The 17,793-nt window shown below is 39.7% G+C and overlaps 1 protein-coding gene across 1 annotated transcript in view; it reads left to right on the top strand.

Annotated features, from left to right (window-relative positions):
- COG3 (component of oligomeric golgi complex 3) overlaps positions 1 to 17,122 on the top strand; it is a 68,557-nt gene extending 51,435 nt beyond the window's left edge. The window contains exons 20-23 of the mRNA XM_003934360.3: positions 4,895 to 4,970; positions 10,304 to 10,431; positions 11,188 to 11,286; positions 14,856 to 17,122. Coding sequence (XP_003934409.1) covers positions 4,895 to 4,970; positions 10,304 to 10,431; positions 11,188 to 11,286; positions 14,856 to 14,885 — 333 coding nt within the window. The 3' untranslated portion in view covers positions 14,886 to 17,122. The remainder of the gene's footprint in view (positions 1 to 4,894; positions 4,971 to 10,303; positions 10,432 to 11,187; positions 11,287 to 14,855) is intronic.
- Positions 17,123 to 17,793: the final 671 nt, after the last annotated feature.

Below are 17,793 nucleotides of genomic sequence, written 5' to 3'. Positions count from 1 at the left end.
TTTTAAATTTTTAAATTTTTTACTTTTTGAGACGGAGTCTCTCTGTTGCCCAGGCTTCAGTGCAGTGGTGCGATCTTGGCTCACTGCAACCTCTGCCTCCGGGTTCAAGTGATTCTCCTGCCTCAGCCTCCTGAGTAGCTGTGACTAATTTTTGTATTTTTACTAGAGATGGGGTTTCACCATATTGGTCAGGCTGGTCTTGAATTCCTGACCTTATATGATCTGCCCGCCTTGGCCTCCCAAAGTGCTAGGATTACAGGCATGAGCCACCGACTCCTGCCTAAAGATGTTTAAAAAGTCTTGAAATTAGTTTGGGTGTGGCGGCTCATACCTGTAATCCCAGCACTTTGGGAGGCTGCAACAGGAGAATCGCTCAAGCCCCAGGAGTTTGATACTGGTCAGCACTCCTGGGCAACATAATGAAACCTAGTCTTTACAAAAAATAAAATCAGCCTTGTGTAGTGGCATGTGCCTATAGTCCCAGCTACTCAGGAGGCTGAGGTGGGAAGATTTCTTGAGATGGGAGGTCGAGGGTGCAGTGAGTCAAGATCATCCCACTGCACTCCAGCCTGGGTCACAGAGTAAGATGTCTCACCAAAAAAAAAAAAAAGAAAGAAAATGAAAAAAAAGTTTTGAAATTTTTGTTTATTAAGAGCATCTACTGTGTATCCCAGGCTTTTATTAGAGGACATCATCATAAAAAAATAAAAATATGATGGCTTTTATTTTCAAATATGACTAATGTTAACTGGGTAGACACCATATATATATATATATATATATATATATATATAAAATAACAAGGAGACAGCTAAGCAGTTGTTCATTAGAAACTTCTTGTTGGGTCCATCAGCACTAGTATGTCTGAAGCCTGTGATAAAGACAGAAAATACAGGCTTTAAAAAATAATTAAAAAGGCCAGAATTGCATAGAAATGGTAAAGTACTCTTTTGTTTACCATTGGCATATATTGCTTGTTAAGTGGATTTTACTCCAAATATTTGGAATATGTGTGTATATACATGTTTTTTTTTTTTTTTTTTTTTCCACCACAAAAATGTAAAAGGAGGGGGGCTTGAAATGCTTTCTCCCAGGTTTTGTTTTTTTTTTAAAAAGGTTTGAGTATTGGTACTTTGTAATTTACAGATAACTTACAGTTTTTACTGAAACTACCCTTGAAAACAAGCTGGTAGACTGTAGTGTGTATTTCTGGGAGAACATCCATGGTAGTACTGGTGGGCAATATTATAGATGAGTATTGTACAATAACAGAACAGCAGAATGAGTCTGCTAAAATAAACAAGTTCATTACAATGAAATCTAGGATTAAAGGGTTGTTCTAGAACAGCACAGTTTTTCTAGAAATCAAGAGAATAAAAATTCACCCATGCCTATAATCCTAGCGACTCTTGGTGGCCGAGGTGGGAGGATGGCTGAGCGCAGGAGTTTGAGACCAGCTTGTGCAACATAGCAAGACCCCGTCTCAAAAGAATTGTTTTGAAAAAGTAAATAGAGGTTTATGTAGAAGATATTCCAAGTCTGAATTATATAATGGTTCTCTGTGGACATGCTACACTTGTATAGCAGGGATCCCTGAACAAATGTTCATGGCCCTGTTTCTGTACTCCCTTTGGCGTGGGATTGGGAAGGGAAAGGCATTGTCTCTCATCCCATAAGAAGCTAGTCTCATCCCACCTGATCAGTCTCTGTTGCGCTTGCTCAGACTACTTGCAGTTGCTTCCCTTTTCCTCTGTCAACCCTGGGCCCTCACTGCTGCTCGCTGAGTTTCTACTGAGTGGACACTGCAGCCTGGAGGACTGAGCATCCCTTTCATGGTGTCTTATTCCAGATTCAGGTCCCTTTCATCTTGTGGCATAGAGTGACTCAGAGACAAAGATGCATACGTGCACGCACACACACACACACACACACACACACACACACCCCCCACCCCACCCACCCATTTGAGACACTGCATCTTAGAATTTGTGGACCAAAGATTTTTCACTTTTTACCTGGTGACTGTTACTAGCATTCCGAATAGCAGAGAAAGAGGAAGATTTTATAGAAAACTTAAAGATGATTTTCTTTAAAGGTAAATCTCAGCATTAATTAACTGCAAGTGAAGAATCTCATGCCTCTTTTATTTAGTTAGCATTTTATTATTTTTATTTTTTTATTTTTGAGACAGAATCTTGCTCTGTCACCCAGGTTGCAGTACAGTGGCATGATATTGGCTCACTGCAACCTCTGCCTCCCGAGTTCAAGCAATTCTTTTGGCTCAGCCTCCTGAGTAGCTGAGATTACAGGTGTGTGCCACTATGCCTGGCTAATTTTTAAAATATTTTTAGTAGAGACAGGAGCTTCACCATGTTGGCCAGGCTGGTCTTAAACTCCTGGCCTCAAGGGATCTGCCCGCCTTGGCCACCCAAAGCACTGAGATTGCGGGCGTGAGCCACCACGCCTGGCCTTAGTTAGCACTTTATAAGGTAACTGGTGCTTGTCCCTTGATAAATGATTACAGGAAAATCAACACCCATAGGTATAGACAGGAACCAGTCTTTCCTCTCTCGTTTGGATGTGTGTTTGTAGGTCTCGGTATTTATCATTTGGATGTAAGCCTCATCAAGAAAATGTCCTCAGCTTGTTTCTAAGTTTGGACTAATTTTTAGCAATACAGATGTATTACCCTGTAGAGAATATTTTTAGGTTGTCAGAATACTTGTTTTTGAGCTTAAAGAAATCAAGGTAGAATAATAGGTAAATATTAAACTGTATACAGCAGTGTCATTGTGAAACGATGGGTCTTTGTTCATTGTGTAGGGTTTTTTAAAAAAATGAGGCTCCCACTGCTTCACTTGATTAGCCTTAAAAAGAAATGGGGCTAATAGGGTTCTGCTCTTTGAGGTTTGACTTAAAGATAAGTAAACTATCTGGATAGTAAATAGAGATGAATATACTTGTTTATATTTGTTTTCAACATAAAAATAATTGTAGGAAACCTAAATATATGTTATCAAATTGGTTAAATTTTGGAGCAATCAGTGTAACAGTAGATAGCCATTACTGTTAAAACTGTTGGGATGGGCTTGGTGGCTCATGCCTGTAATTCCAGCACTTTGGGAGGCTGAGGCAGGAGGATCACAAGGTCAAGAGATCAAGACCATCCTGGCCAACATGGTAAAACCCCATCTTGGGTGCGGTGGCGCACATCTGTAGTCCTAGCTATTCCAGAGACCGAGGCAGGAGAATCACTTGAACTTGGGAGGTGAAGGTTGCAGTGAGTCAAGATTGTGCCACTACACTCCAACCTGGAGACAGGGCGAGACTCCGTCTCAAAAAAAAAAAAAAACAAAAAAAAAAAACTGGACATGGGAGAATGACCAGATTGTAGATTTAAGTGGGGAAAAATGTTCACAGAACACTGTTCCTGAATTCATAAATGTAGACATATTAATATATTTATATTTTTACAATGGAAAATAATTTGGATAGCACACACTAAAGTGTGAATGTATTTTTATTTTAGCATTGTCTGGCATCTCTAATATATATAATTCATTTTTAAAATGCATCTCAAAAAATAAAGGTATGGAGAGAGATGGAGTGAGAGGAGGAAAGAGGTGATTTTATACAGGTAGGCAGTATGAGCGAAGGCCTAGAGAGGTCCAGGACGAGAAAGAGAAACTAGAAATAAAGTAGAAATAGAGGGGAGGCTGAAGAGATCTAAGTCAACATTATACCTGTGTCTGCCCATCCTCTGCCTAAATGTTTGTATGGTCTTTTGTGTGAGAAACCTAGAGCTGGTGCTCAGGTTTTTCTAATGAGACTTTCCTGTGAGGCCAAGGCCATGGACTGCGTGTTTGGCACATGACTGTCCATTTTAAAACATATCTTACACAGTTTTTCTCTCTCATCTTCCCTAGCTACCCTGTAGCCCACTGTAGCTGACTGTCTTAGAAACAGTCTTGTTCAAGCAGCTAAATGCCCTATTTTGGATCCACTTCTTGATATTGCTGCTAAGGAATGACAAGAGATGACTAGAAGATGGGCATTCAGGTCTATCTTCAGCACTGATTGGTCATATGTGCCTTTTGATTATATTTGAAAATCTTATTTGTTTGTTTTAATGACATTCTTTCTGCCTGTGATATAATAAGAAAAGTGAGTCTCCAGTTATAAAGGAGATTTTGTCCAGCTAGGGTGACATTTTTCTAATTGCATATAAAAATAATATATATATATATTTTTTTTTTTGAGACGGGGTTTCGCTCTTGTTACCCAGGCTGGAGTGCAATGGCACGATCTCGGCTCTCCGCAACCTCCGCCTCCTGGGTTCAAGCAATTCTCCTGCCTCAGCCTCCCTAGTAGCTGGGACTACAGGCACGTGCCACCATGCCCAGCTAATTTTTGTATTTTTAGTAGAGACGGGGTTTCACCATGTTGACCAGGATGGTCTCGATCGCTTGACCTCGTGATCCACCCGCCTCGGCCTCCCAAAGTGCTGGGATTACAGGCTTGAGCCACCGTGCCCGGCCTAAAAATAATTTCATATTCATATAACAGTCCCCTTAAGAGAGGCCTGTTTTATATTGACATTTCTCTAGGGCTTCATTTTTGTCTTCCTAGTGGGAAGTATTTCAGGTAGAATGCCTCAGGACTTCGGTATGATTTTTTAGCAAGATAACCATATGCCTTGAAATCATAAAAGACATTTTACTAAAAATTTTGATTACCTATAAAGGATGATGAGATATGATGCATTTTTGTTAGGGCTGCACGTTTGATTATCATTGTGTTTTAATAGGTTTAAACGGTGTTTGTATCTCTTGAGAGCAGTACCAGTTTAATTTGTCATTGATGAAATGAAACTTCTTTTTGTCTCCTCTATTAGGTTTCAGCGTTAAAAACAATGGCCAGTCAGGGAGGCCCCAAGTATACTCTCTCACAGCAGCCTTGGGCACAGCCAGGTATTCTGATTTGACCATGTTGGGTTTCTTTTTTAGGATGTTATTAATCTGCATTTATAGAGTTCTTACTGTGACAGTTTGGAGTTGGTTACCATTCACTCTGGGGTGCTGCAATCTGAGTTAATGCAAGATTCAATTTGGAGCTGACAGGTCTTAATTGGCTAGCACTACTTGCATTTCAACAAGCATTCCAAGGAAGGAAGAAGTTTTTTTGAAAAATCACTGAGTTAAAAATGAAATACGGCTAAGATGGAAACCCGTTAAGTCTGTTGATTTCTGTACACCCAATATTCATTGAGTTCAAGCTTTGATGAAAATACTGTGGTTGATAGGAAGAAATTATGGAGAGTGTACCTACTTTCAAGTATATGAAGAAATGTTGGGCCACTATTTTGTTCCACATTTTGTCCAAGTTTATATACTCTGTTGACATTTTAGAGTATTTGAAAAAAAATGGTAAAAATTGAGGTGTCAGTTGGCAGTTGACAGGCAATACTATTTTCTGATTGGCAGATGTATTTGAGATGTTCCTAGGCTTACTTTACTTAAATGTAAATTTTTTTGTGCTGGAGGGTTTTGTTTTTTTTTTTTTTTGGTCTTTAGCGGTAGACATTTAAAATCACGACTAACTTTGTGAGTTATTTTTGGTACATCTTGTGGCATTTTAAGTTGCCATTAAACTGGAATAAATCATGTTGTTAAATTGATATTCCTGGCCATTCCCTGGCCAATATTGTGATAGAAAGCCTTTGAAATGGAAACGGGCAAAATGGTGGAAGACTGAGTGTTTTAATTAGGGGTAAGCTGTGTCCAAGTTGGAGGGCAGCTTTCCGCTCAGTGAGAGAGATCCAAAAAATGATTCTGGCTTTGCATCCATGAAAAACTGGCAGTGCACAGGCACCTAATCTGGAATCAGCTTTTTAATATGATTGGTTTTCCATATTGAAAGCGCATTATATCTGTTAGGTATTCATTTTCTTTGGGAAAAAGGATTGAAGCTGTTCAAAGCCTCCAAAATTTTTAATTTTTTTTTTTTTTTTTTGAGATGGAGTCTTGCTCTGTCACCCAGGCTGGACTGCAGTGGCATGATCTTGGCTCACTGCATCCTCTGCCTCCCGGGTTCAAGCAAGTCTGTCTCAGCCTCCCAAGTAGCTGGGATTACAGGGTTCCACCACTATACTGGGCTAAATTTTATGTTTTTAGTAGAGACAGGGTTTCACCATGGTGGCCAGGCTGGTCTTGAACTCCTGACCTCAGGCAATCTGCCTGCCTCAGCCTCCCAAAGTGCTGGAATTACAGGCTTGAGCCACTGCGCCCAACCTCAAAATGTTTAATGATTAATGCCTTCGGTTAACTTGAAGTTGAACTGAGAAGTTAAAAGTGTAGCTAAGTATCACTCAGGAAGATTTGTAAATGTATAGAATGTCAGTTGTCTTTGAAAGGAAGACAGAATTTTATTTCAAAGGTTCCTCATGTGAACTTTGATGATATCAATGTAGGTTTGAGTTGATTTGTTTTATTGCAAATAAACTGTGTAATGTACTTTAGGTCTTTTGTTTACCATGATGCAGATAAGGAATGTTCTAACTGTCTTTATTATTTTAAACGTTTGTATTGTGTGTCAAATAGAAATCTTTGACATCTTACTACAAGAGTACACTTAATACAGAGTACATTCTTCCAGAAGACAGAAAATCAGGTTCTTTTATTGCCAGTATTGGAAATTCTAATCATAGTCTGGCATAGTATTAACCACCTCTTTTGATTCCTCACAGTCAAGAGGCAGACTTTTCAATTCACAACTCAGCTTACCTCTTGAAGGAATTACTATTTGGGGATTTATTGGCGCCTTTGACTCAAGGTTCCAGTTACTTTTATAGGGCTTAGTTAGAAATAGGAGCTGATTTTTATTTTGAACATTCATGTAAATGAAACTCGTGGATATGATAAATATTTGTTAAGATAGGTAGAAACCAGTACTGCTAAGCCCAGTGCCTTGATGCATAATTAATGTATTGCTCTTTCCCCTTTGGAAAGATCCTTTCTCTCAAAATAGGGGCTGTCATTTTCTCAAGTGGAACCCTAATAGGATTCAAGGTGTTAGATGTATTGTGCTCTTAAACATTACTGGAATTTAGAATTGTCATAGTAAAGTAGGAGTAGCTAAAAGGAAACTGACAGGAGAAGACAGAAGGACAGATTGAAGCAGGACTCGCTGCTTTGCCATTTAAGCCATTTCCTTCTTTCCTTAATGAGGAGATCGTAGTGAAATACAGCAGTGACAGTTCGGTTTATCATGTAGTTGTGTCCCCTATCACATCTAGGCACACTGGAGGTATGGGGTTGGTTTTTATGAATCTGTAGTACTTGAAGCCCACACTTGAATGCCAAAGAGAGGTTTATGTCCGTTGGGTGGGAGCATTGAGAACAGTCAGGGAACTGTCTTGGGTCCCTCTGCCCTAAAAACTGAGGGTTACTGGTTCATTCAGACTTGGTCAGGTTCTCAGGGATCATTTCATGGTAAACTCAGAAGAGAGTGAGTTATAAATTAGGACGCCCATTTGTTAATTTACTCTGACAAACCTTTTTTAGGAAGTAGAGAACACTTCAGTCACCAGCCTGCATACCTTCTTTCTGCTTATCAAGGGCTCTGAAGACCGATTTAGTGATCCCTGAGGCATGTTAGTAATGATAGAACCAGAGCACATGGAGTAAGGGTCTAGAAGGAGCTTTCATCTATTAATGAAAAATAAGCAGTTCCTGAATTACTTATTCTTTTTTTGAGAGTGTCAGAGGCATTTGAAGCAGAGCAACTCCATCTTGAGAGAGGGCTAGGAAAAATGGGGGTGGGACATGCTGGGCTGCGTTCTCAGGTTAGGTACTCCTAGCCTCTAGATGTTTACATTTAAGGAAACAGACTAATAGCATTCACTAAACAGACCCAGGCCGAGGAATGTCCTGGTGTCCCGATATCTTGAGGACAAAAGCATTCCTAATTTTGCTTTAAAGATAATAATATTGATTCTCGCAAAATATAGTAGTTAAGAAAATTTAACCCTTCATCACAAAGTAGCACAGTACATATCCCCATGATGTTTTCTGTTATCTTATGTATAAACAAGCATTGTACCTAGGGTGGACACGCTCCTTTTTTTACTTTTGGGAACACCCTACTCTGTCTATGGAGTAGCTATTCTTTCACCACTTTACTTTTTTTTTTGAGATGGAATCTCACTCTGTTGCCCAGGCTGGAGTGCAATGGTGCGATCTCTGCTCGCTGCAACCTCTGCCTCCTGGGTTCAGGTGATTCTCCTGCAGCCTCCCAAGTAGCTGGGACCACAGTCACGTGCCACCATGCTTGGCTAATTTTTTTTTTTAAATTTTTAGTAGAGATGGGGTTTCACCATGTTAGCCAGGTTGGTCTTCATCTCCTGACCTTGTGATCTGCTCACCTAGGCCTCCCAAAGTACTGGGATTACAGGCATGAGCCACTGCACCCAGCCTTCACCACTTTACTTTCTTAACAAACTTGCTTTTGATTTATACTGTAGACTTGCCCTGAATTCTTTCTTGCATGAGATCCAAGAACCCTCTCTTGGGGTCTGGATCAGGACCCCTTTCCGATAACAAGATCACTGGTACTTTCTTACCCTGCTTTGCTACAACTTTCCTCAATTTAAAAAAATATTTTTACATGGTATAATATTTGAACTACGAAAAGCTATAAAATGAAAAGTAATTATACTTTCTACCTCCAAACCAATCCTTCTCTCAAAGGTAACTACTATTAAAGTTTCTTTCCCAAAATTGTTTGTGTGTATACTAGCATATGTGGACTTAAAAAAATATTACCCAGGCCGGGCATGGTGGCTCACGCCTGTAATCCCAGCACTTTGGGAGGCCGAGGCGGGTGGATCACGAGGTCAAGAGATCGAGACCATCCTGGTCAACATGGTGAAACCCCGTCTCTACTAAAAATACGAAAAATTAGCTGGGCATGGTGGCGTGTGCCTGTAATCCCAGCTACTCAGGAGGCTGAGGCAGGAGAATCGCCTGAACCCAGGAGGCAGGAGAATCGCCTGAACCCAGGAGGCGGAGGTTGCGGTGAGCCGAGACTGTGCCATTGCACTCCAGCCTGGGTAACAAGAGGAAAACTCCGTTTCAAAAAAAAAAAAAAAAATTACCCAAATGAGATTGTACTATACCCCTTGCTTTTTCACTTCTTGTATATCTTAGAGGCCTTTCTGTATAGCATATCCATCTTGATCATTCTATTTATTGGATGTATTGAATACATCACTATAGCATGATTTCTTTTGTAATTCTTGTAATGGAAAGTTAAATTATTTGCAGTTTTTGTTTTTCCTTATACTCTTAACAACTTTGTATACTCATATCTTGGTATTTTTTGAGTATATCCATAGAGTAAATATCTAGCAGTGGAAAAGCTAAGGGAAAGAGTATCCGCAGTTTCGGTTTTGCTAGATACTGCCTAATATTTTTCCAAGGAGGTTGAACCATCTTACACTTCCATCAGCAGTACACAAAGATGTGTGTTTCTCCATACCCTCCTCAGACATGAATATCACAATCTTAGTAATTTTTGCCAATCACTTGTAAATATCTCACTGCTTTAATTTACATTTATTTAATTATGAGTGAGGTTGAGCATCTTTATAATTGTTAATCATCTTTTTTCTTTTTCTTTTTTTCTGTGAATCATCTTTTTTCTGATAACTTCTTTTAAATACTTCATACAGATTACTGCTCTCCTTTTCTGTGTAACTCCTTCAGACACTACACTAGGGTTTCATACTTCTTTTTGTTATAACTTTTTGGGATTCTGTTCCCGTTCTGATAATGCAGTAAAAGAATATAACAAATAGATATTTCATATATGTGGATATTTTCTGAATGATCTAAGCATCTCTTACTGTGAGTCATTTCTGCAAATGAACAAACTCATTCATTATGAAGTAACTCTTACTAGTGTCTCTCTGAGAATGACTTTTTTTTTTTAACCTTAATTTCTTACCTCCAAATTCCAAAGGTACATATTACAGCTTTTATGAGTGTCCTGAAGCATGCTAGGGGAGTTGTTTCGCCGCCTTAGCCCTTGGGATTAGAATTTTGTGTAGTAGATATTTAATGAGTGTTTATAGGGCTCATGATTAAACTTGGTAAATAAGCTATAAAAATGAAAGAAATTCTTTGGGGAAATAAAGAATTGGTTTTTCTGCAATTTTTTTTCTCCCTTTATTCCCCTCTGAATTAAAATGGAAATATTTCTTTTCTTTGTCTTTGTGACACTAATGACGTTAATTTCTTTCCAGCAAAGGTCAATGACCTTGCGGCAACTGCGTATAAGACAATAAAAACAAAGCTGCCTGCGACGTTGAGAAGTATGTCCTTGTACTTGTCTAATAAAGATACTGAGTTCATCTTGTTTAAACCAGTGAGGGTGAGTATCGGATAACTCATTTGAATGTTGGTGGGTGACTTCAAGTATTCTTTGCCTCATTTACCATTTTCCTTTTCCTATAGACATTTGTAAATGTTTGTATACTGTTGTAGTGAAGTGGAATAATCACTATGATTCATGAAAGGCTTACAAAGCCTGCCTCTGTCTGATTATCTTTTTTTCTTACTGTCACTTTGTCTTAAATTTTTAATGTTACTATTGAAAATAGAAATTAGTAAATAAAAAAAATCAGACCCTTACATTGCATGTGGCCCAACTCTCAAGAGAGCAGCACTTCAGGAATTATGCCCCATTTTACTGGTGGGTAGTAGAAATAAATGGCTTGCAGCGGCAACCAAGGGATTAAATGTCAGAGCAAATTTAGGGCTTATAACTTCCAGCTCTGTGTTGAGCTCTTGTCCTTACCCAAGGCATTGGTTGATTTTTAAAGTATATTTTATGTGTCTAGGAACTTTATTGTCTTTTTTGTAAGAAATTGTTGCAGAAGACTCTTAAAATTATTCTCTGGGGGGACAAGCCTTGCTAGAGTTTAGTTTTCCTGGGAAGCGTTACTGATAAGTCTTCGTCAGGTTGTACCAGCATTGAAATACTAAGAGCAAATTATATGTCTCCGGTGATACCATGAAAGATGCATTGCCTCCACTCGCTTTGGCAAATATCATTAGTATTTAACATTCATGGTGCTTCATGTTTAAGTCAACTCACTTGATATGATCTCCTCTCCTCCTTTCTAAGAATAATATTCAGCAAGTCTTCCAGAAGTTCCATGCCCTGTTAAAGGAAGAGTTCAGCCCTGAAGACATCCAGATCATTGCCTGTCCATCCATGGAACAGGTAATTGGTAGACTGAAGATCCTTATTACTTTTTTGCTCTCTTGGTTATTTCACTTGAGTAGATAATGTCTTTGAGCAAACATATTTTTAGTTTTAATTTTAAAAACAGTACCTTCTTTTATTCTGATGAGTAAAAATTCAGACTTTGAATTGTTCTCTCAAACTTTTGGGGGATGATTTTAGAATTTTCAGTTGCTGTTTAATCCTTTCTGATATGAATATTGCTGTGTTTAAGAGAATGACTCGTTTGTAAAAGTCTCAAATAGTGACATTTAGCTTGTTGCATAATTTTGTCTGAAATATGCATAAAAAATTTAAACCATAGGTTATTGGGGTACAGGTAGTGTTTGGTTACACGAATAAGTTTGTTAGTGGTGACCTGTGAGATCTTGGTGCACCCATCACCTGAGCAGTATACACCACACCTATTTGTAGACTTTTAATAACTTCCATATTAAAAAAAAGGGAAGTTATTGAGTACCCAGTGTGTATTAGGAGTAGCCTGGTGCTGTGGAGGATATTTTATTTCTGGTCTTAAGTTTGGGGTAGTTTAGAAATGTAGTATGTGCTAAGGACTGGAAAATTTGGGGAGACTGATCAGGCTGGCTAGAGGGTCAGTAGGACTAGAGAATTTGGGGATGTGGAGGAGCTAGGGGGACAGGACCAGGCGATGACGAGTCTAGATCAATCTTGTGTTTTTTTAATTTTTGTTTTTGTTTTGAAACGGAGCCTCACTTCGTTGCCTAGCCTGGAGTCCAGTGGTGCAATCTCGGCTCACTGCAACCTCTGCCTCTTGGTTTCATGCAGTTCTCGTGCCTCAGCCTCCTAAATAGCTGGGACTACAGGCACCTGCCACCATGCCCATTGAAATTTTGTCGTTTTTGGTAGACAGGGGGTTTCACCATGTTAGCCAGGCTGGTCTTGAACTCCTGGCTTCAAGTGATCTGCCTGCCTTAGCTTCCCAAAGTGCTGGGATTACAGGCATGAGCCACTGCACCTGGCCAGAATCTTTTGAGGAGTGTTATTATAGTGGGGAGGAGAAAAATGGGGTGGTGGTAGCTGGAGGGAGAAATGGGGTCATTTTAAAATTGAGATGTAGTTCATATACCATAACACTCATCTTTTTAAATTGCAGAGTTCAGTGGTGTTTAGTATATTCACAAAGTTGTGCAGTTATCACCACTATCTAATTCTAGAACATTTTCATTACTTCCCGAAGAACCCCCTTACCCATTAGCAGAGCTCCATTTCCCGTTCTTCTATGAGTCTAATTCTTGTCTCTGGATTTGCCTATTCTGGATATTTCATTAATTGGAGTCATACAATATATGGCCTCATAATAGCTGCTTCTTTCATTCACCTAGCGTGTTTCCAAGCCTCATCCATGTTGTGTGTATCAGAGCTTCATTTTTATGGCTGTATTTATTTCTTTATGTTGATAGATGGGTCACATTATAAAAAGATATTTGTATTGTTCTAGGATATTTGTGCAGTCAAAATATTTCTTAATAATTTATTTGAAGTAATTACTTTCTATGTGATTGTACCACTAACTTGATACATAGTTGGGTTTCTTTTCAATATTTAGAGATTTTTTTTTTCTATTTTGATTTAATTTTGTTTCTTAATGATGTAAAATACATGGTTTCCAAGTCAGAAATACAGAACAAGGTACATTTGCAGAAGTCTTGTACCTTTGCTAATCCCCTCCAGCATTCCCTTCCCTTCCCTAGAGATAACTCTTTTTATTAGTTATTGGGTTATCCTTCCATTATTTTTTTTAAAGATAGGAGAAAACGTGTGTTTTTATGTTCGTGGGGGAAGACCTACAAGGAGGGGAGTGTCTTGAATAGAAAATGTGGGGTAGAATCTCAGGAACAGGCAGGGTGGGGCCTTTGTCACGGTAACAGGAGGAGGCCGGGTGTTGGGCATGGATGGGGGGGTGTGGCTGTGACAGGAGCTCATGGACGTGCTCATCTGAGTGCTTCACGTTTCTGACCAAAGTAAGAAGCAAGGTCCTCACTGAGAGTGAGGAGGGAGGCTCGGGGAGTGTAGTGGTTATGAATCCAACAGAGATCATGCAGCCTAGTTGTCTGATGTTTTTTCTCCAATTATAGTCACTTGTATGAATGTAGATGTATAGTAGTTGGATCATAAGGTCCAATTTATGGCAGAAGACATTATTTTTGTAAGTTTAGTTTGTTGTAATTTCAGACTTACAGAAAACGTGCAAGCATAGTGTGAGGAGCGCCCATATATTCTTCCCTCCGTTTTTGTTTTGCCCCATTTGCTTCATTTTTCTCACTTTTTCCCTTCCCTGTCCCTCAAGCCAGCCCCTCTTTTAAATCACTGGAGAGGGAGTTGGGAGACATTGTATTCTTTACTCCTAAATACCCAGAGTGTATTTCCTGAGAACAAGGAAATTCTGTCACTACTCCTGTTCAGTTATCAAAACAGGAAACTTAACATTGATACTAGTGTCTAATTCACAGTTCATTTGCACATTTCAGCAGAGTCCTTGTATTGTTCTTCCTGATATTCTCACGTTTCCCCAGTCCAGGTCCGGCCCCAGGTCATGCATTGCTGTCAGTTGTCACATCTCTTCAGCTTCTTCTGACCTGGAGCAGTTTGATGGCCTTTCTTGACCTTCACAGGCCAGTTATTTTGTAGACTGTCTCTCCATTTGGTGTTGTCTCTTTCATCATGAGTAGATTTAGGCTTTGTGTTTTTGGAAGGAAAAGCCCAGAGGTGATTCTGTATCTCTCTTCTGATGGCACTCATTTATAAATGAGATGGGGTGGTGACCTGCATCAGCAAAGCAGCTGTACTGATGGAATGGCTCACAGCCAGGCCCATTTACCCGCAAGGTTCTAAGGCTTGGGTGTCAAGACACCTGGAGTGCAGCCGGCCTTTTCCCTCCTGCCACTGCTGTGTCCTGGCTCTGGCGTCCCAGTCCTCTGTTACAGAGTGGTCAGGTTGCTCCTGCAGTTGGTCAGAATTGGCATGTGTGTTGAAATTCACTTGTCATGTCTGTTCTTGTACATTTAAAAAAGTCACTTTAAGGACAGCTTACCCACAGCTCTTCCCACAGCAGTCTCTGCATAGAACAAGGCACAGTGGATTACGGAGATACGTTTCTGTCACTGTCAGTATTTGTGTATAGTTTTTGCCATCATCCTCATTGGACTTTAAGTGATTCGACGGCCTAGATTTGGTGAAGTGTGACCCCTGTCAGGGCCTTCCAGTGGCAGTGCCCAGTGGCTGCCCCAGAAGTAGACCAGCACTGTGGGCCAGTTTTACAGCCATGTTTGCTAGTCTCATAAAAGTCTTGGTCTTTTTCTCTTATTTTGTTTTGGAGGCTCTAACAATTTTTTTTTTCATTCTAATTGCTTTATTTTATTTTATTTTTCAAGTTTCATTTTACATTCAGGGAATACAGTGCAGGTTTGTTACCTGGCTGTATTGCATGATGCTGAGGTTTTTCAACCCTTGTTCCCCTCCCTCCCTGACTTTTCTTGAGGACGGTATTCCATAGGAGAACTAACATAGCTCTTAACTTTGCTTTTCAGCTGAGCCTCCTGCTGTCAGTTTCTAAATAAGCAGGCCAGCTGAGGTGTGCACCTAAATGATCTGTCTGGGAGGAGCAGGCTGAGAAGTCTGGCAGTCTGCAGGACACCGAGGAATCGTATGTGGGAATGTCCCCGAGAACCACACGAGCGTGCTGCCCAGTGCTGACTGCAGAATGCAGTAGAAGTAAAGTGTTACAAGATGGGTGTTTTCTTCTCTCAAACATCAAAATGCCAAAGATTAATCTGTGATTGGTGATAACTGACTCTTTTAAATGGTCACAAGAAATGTAAAGAGAGAGCTAGGGCAGATACGCAGCGAAGTGGTTCTTGTAAAAGATGTGCAATAAAAATAGGTTACAATAGGTAGTGCAAAGAACTTTACAGAAATGTAGCAAATTAGAAGGCCTGTAAGAGTAAGGTTTGCTAAAACGTGAAACACTGTAACACTTTTAACCACTGGAGCATTCCACAGTGACTTTTTTATTTCCAGAAATGTTATTTCTACACTCTTATTTAATGTAATATTTCTTCTATCATTTTGAAGTTTAGTTTGGAGTAGATTGGTTGCTTCTGAGAACCCATTCTGCCTTCCTGGGAATTCAGGGTGTTATCCTTTTCTCTGTTTGATGTGAGGTAATTTAAAGATATAGGACTTGGTGTGAAGCTCCGGCATCGGTGCCCCTTGAATCGCTTAGGTGCAAAAGGTTCTAAAGCAGGGAGCTGCAGCCTTCTCATCGTCGATATGTGGGGTGTCTCTAATATCTTCATGGTATGATAGTGCGAGTTTGCAAGTGCAAAGTACCAATTAAGGTGTCTTAAATTTGGTGCATAAAGGAGAGAAGGAAACTTGATGAATAGTGTTCCTCATGAGTGAAGGTTCAGGTCACCAGCCTTCTGTACACTGCCTTTGGTTTTAGCAGTTCTTTGAAAAGCAAACACTTTTATGTCTTGTCTATTCATTCAGCTGGCTGTGCAGTACTGTGGGCCAGCCGTGTGGATCTCCAGCCTGGCTACAGCAGAATACGTTTTACCAGCAAACTTAACACTATCCACGTCTGAAAACTACCACACCATATCAGAAATCATAAATTATGCATCTCTATGAATTTTCCAACAAATTCCAGTTTCCTGATTGGATTGGTTTTGCCTCCGATGACAAGGTACCCAGCTTCTTAGTTCAAAAAGAATTCTGGATCGGGTGCGGTGGCTCATGCCTGTAATCCCAGCACTTTGGGAGGCCAAGGTGGGCTGATCACGAGGTCAGGCGATTGAGACCATCTTGGCTAACATGGTGAAACCCCATCTTTACTAAAAAAAAAAAAAAAATACAAAAAATTAGCCAGGTGTGGTGGCATGTGACTGTAGTCCCAGCTACTTGGGAGTCTGAGGCAGGAGAATCACTTGAACCCTGGAGGCGGGGGGTTGCAGTGAGCTGAGACTGCTCCACTGCACCACTTCAGCCTGGGTGACAGAGCGAGACTCCATCTCAAAAAAAAAAAAAAAGGGGGGAGGGGGAAGGAATTCTGAGTTACTCAAACACTAGTCTAGAGGTGGACACTGTCAGGGATTCTGGAATGGGACCAGAGGACCTTTTGATGCAGTGGGTACCTGTAACTCATTAGACATGACAGAGGCAGCACTTCTGCGGAGTGCAGATGGGTTACCTATCCTGATTGTTGTCATTTTAACAGCTCACTTTCTTTTCACTTAGTTCAGATTGGTAATGGAGGTTGCTTGATAGAACTTTTTACTCTCTTATTTTGAGAAGGTAGAAAGTAAGAAGGCCCATATTCATTCTTTGCCATGAAATGAATGAATTAGGAAGATTGTATTTACTTAACTGTTTTTAAACGTATGTTTAATGAAATAAACTGTAAAATATCCAGTTTTGTGTATTATATGTACATTTGATTTTTAATACCCTTTCCAAAGAAATGAGGGCACGATTATTGTACAGTAAGTACTGTGACTGATTTAATTTGATGTACAGAACAGAGTGTGTTCTTATAAAAATATTTAATGACATTGGTTCTTGTGTTTTGATCTTTTATTTCTGAAGCACTCAAACACCTTACAAAGTGCTAAGTAGGTAATAGTGACCCAAATTGTTTGCTAAATGATTGTTTAAATCTGTACAGTTTCAAGTGTTTACTTATACAAAGAGTGTATATACTTTCAAGTAATTTAAAATGCTTTATATTATTTGGCTAGAAATTGCTGTTTTTAATAAATGTGAATTTTTTAAAAATAAAGATTTTTGCTTCCTATCTTGTCCTCGTTTGTCTGGTATGTGTGTGGATTCCTTGAGGAAAATTTCTTTAATTGAGATAACTTGTATCAGATTCACATGCAGTCGTAAGAAATAATACAGATAGATCCCATGTACCCTTTGCCCAGCTTCCCCCAGTGGTAACCTCTTGCAAAACTATAGCACAATATCATAACCAGGGTATTGACATTAATATATTCTATCAATCTTACTCAGATTTTGCCAGTTTTACTTGTACTGTATAAATTCCTTTGGCAAGAAAATTATTGTGAAAAGACATTTTTGAAGCATATTAATACTTCATTAGTTAAAAGACAATTTAACTTTTTCTTTGTGAAACTGACAATTTCATGAGTATTGTCAGCATAGTACTGACATACAAAGTTGTATTAAAATTTAGTAGTATTCGGCCAGTCGCGGTGGCTCACGCCTGTAATCCCAGCACTTTGGGAGGCCAAGGTGGGTGGATCACGAGGTCAAGAGATCAAGACCATCCTGGTCAACATATTGAAACCCCGTCTCTACTGAAAATACAAAAATTAGCTGGGCATGGTGGCACATGCCTGTAGTCTCAGCTACTCAGGAGGCTGAGGCAGGAGAATTGCTTGAACCCAGGAGGCAGAGGTTGCGGTGAGTCGAGATCATGCCATTGCACTCCAGCCTGGGCAA

This window comes from Saimiri boliviensis, chromosome 16 (genome assembly GCF_048565385.1).
Source record: "Saimiri boliviensis isolate mSaiBol1 chromosome 16, mSaiBol1.pri, whole genome shotgun sequence".
NCBI classification, from domain to species: domain Eukaryota; kingdom Metazoa; phylum Chordata; class Mammalia; order Primates; family Cebidae; genus Saimiri; species Saimiri boliviensis.
This window is presented reverse-complemented; position numbering and strand designations above follow the sequence as displayed.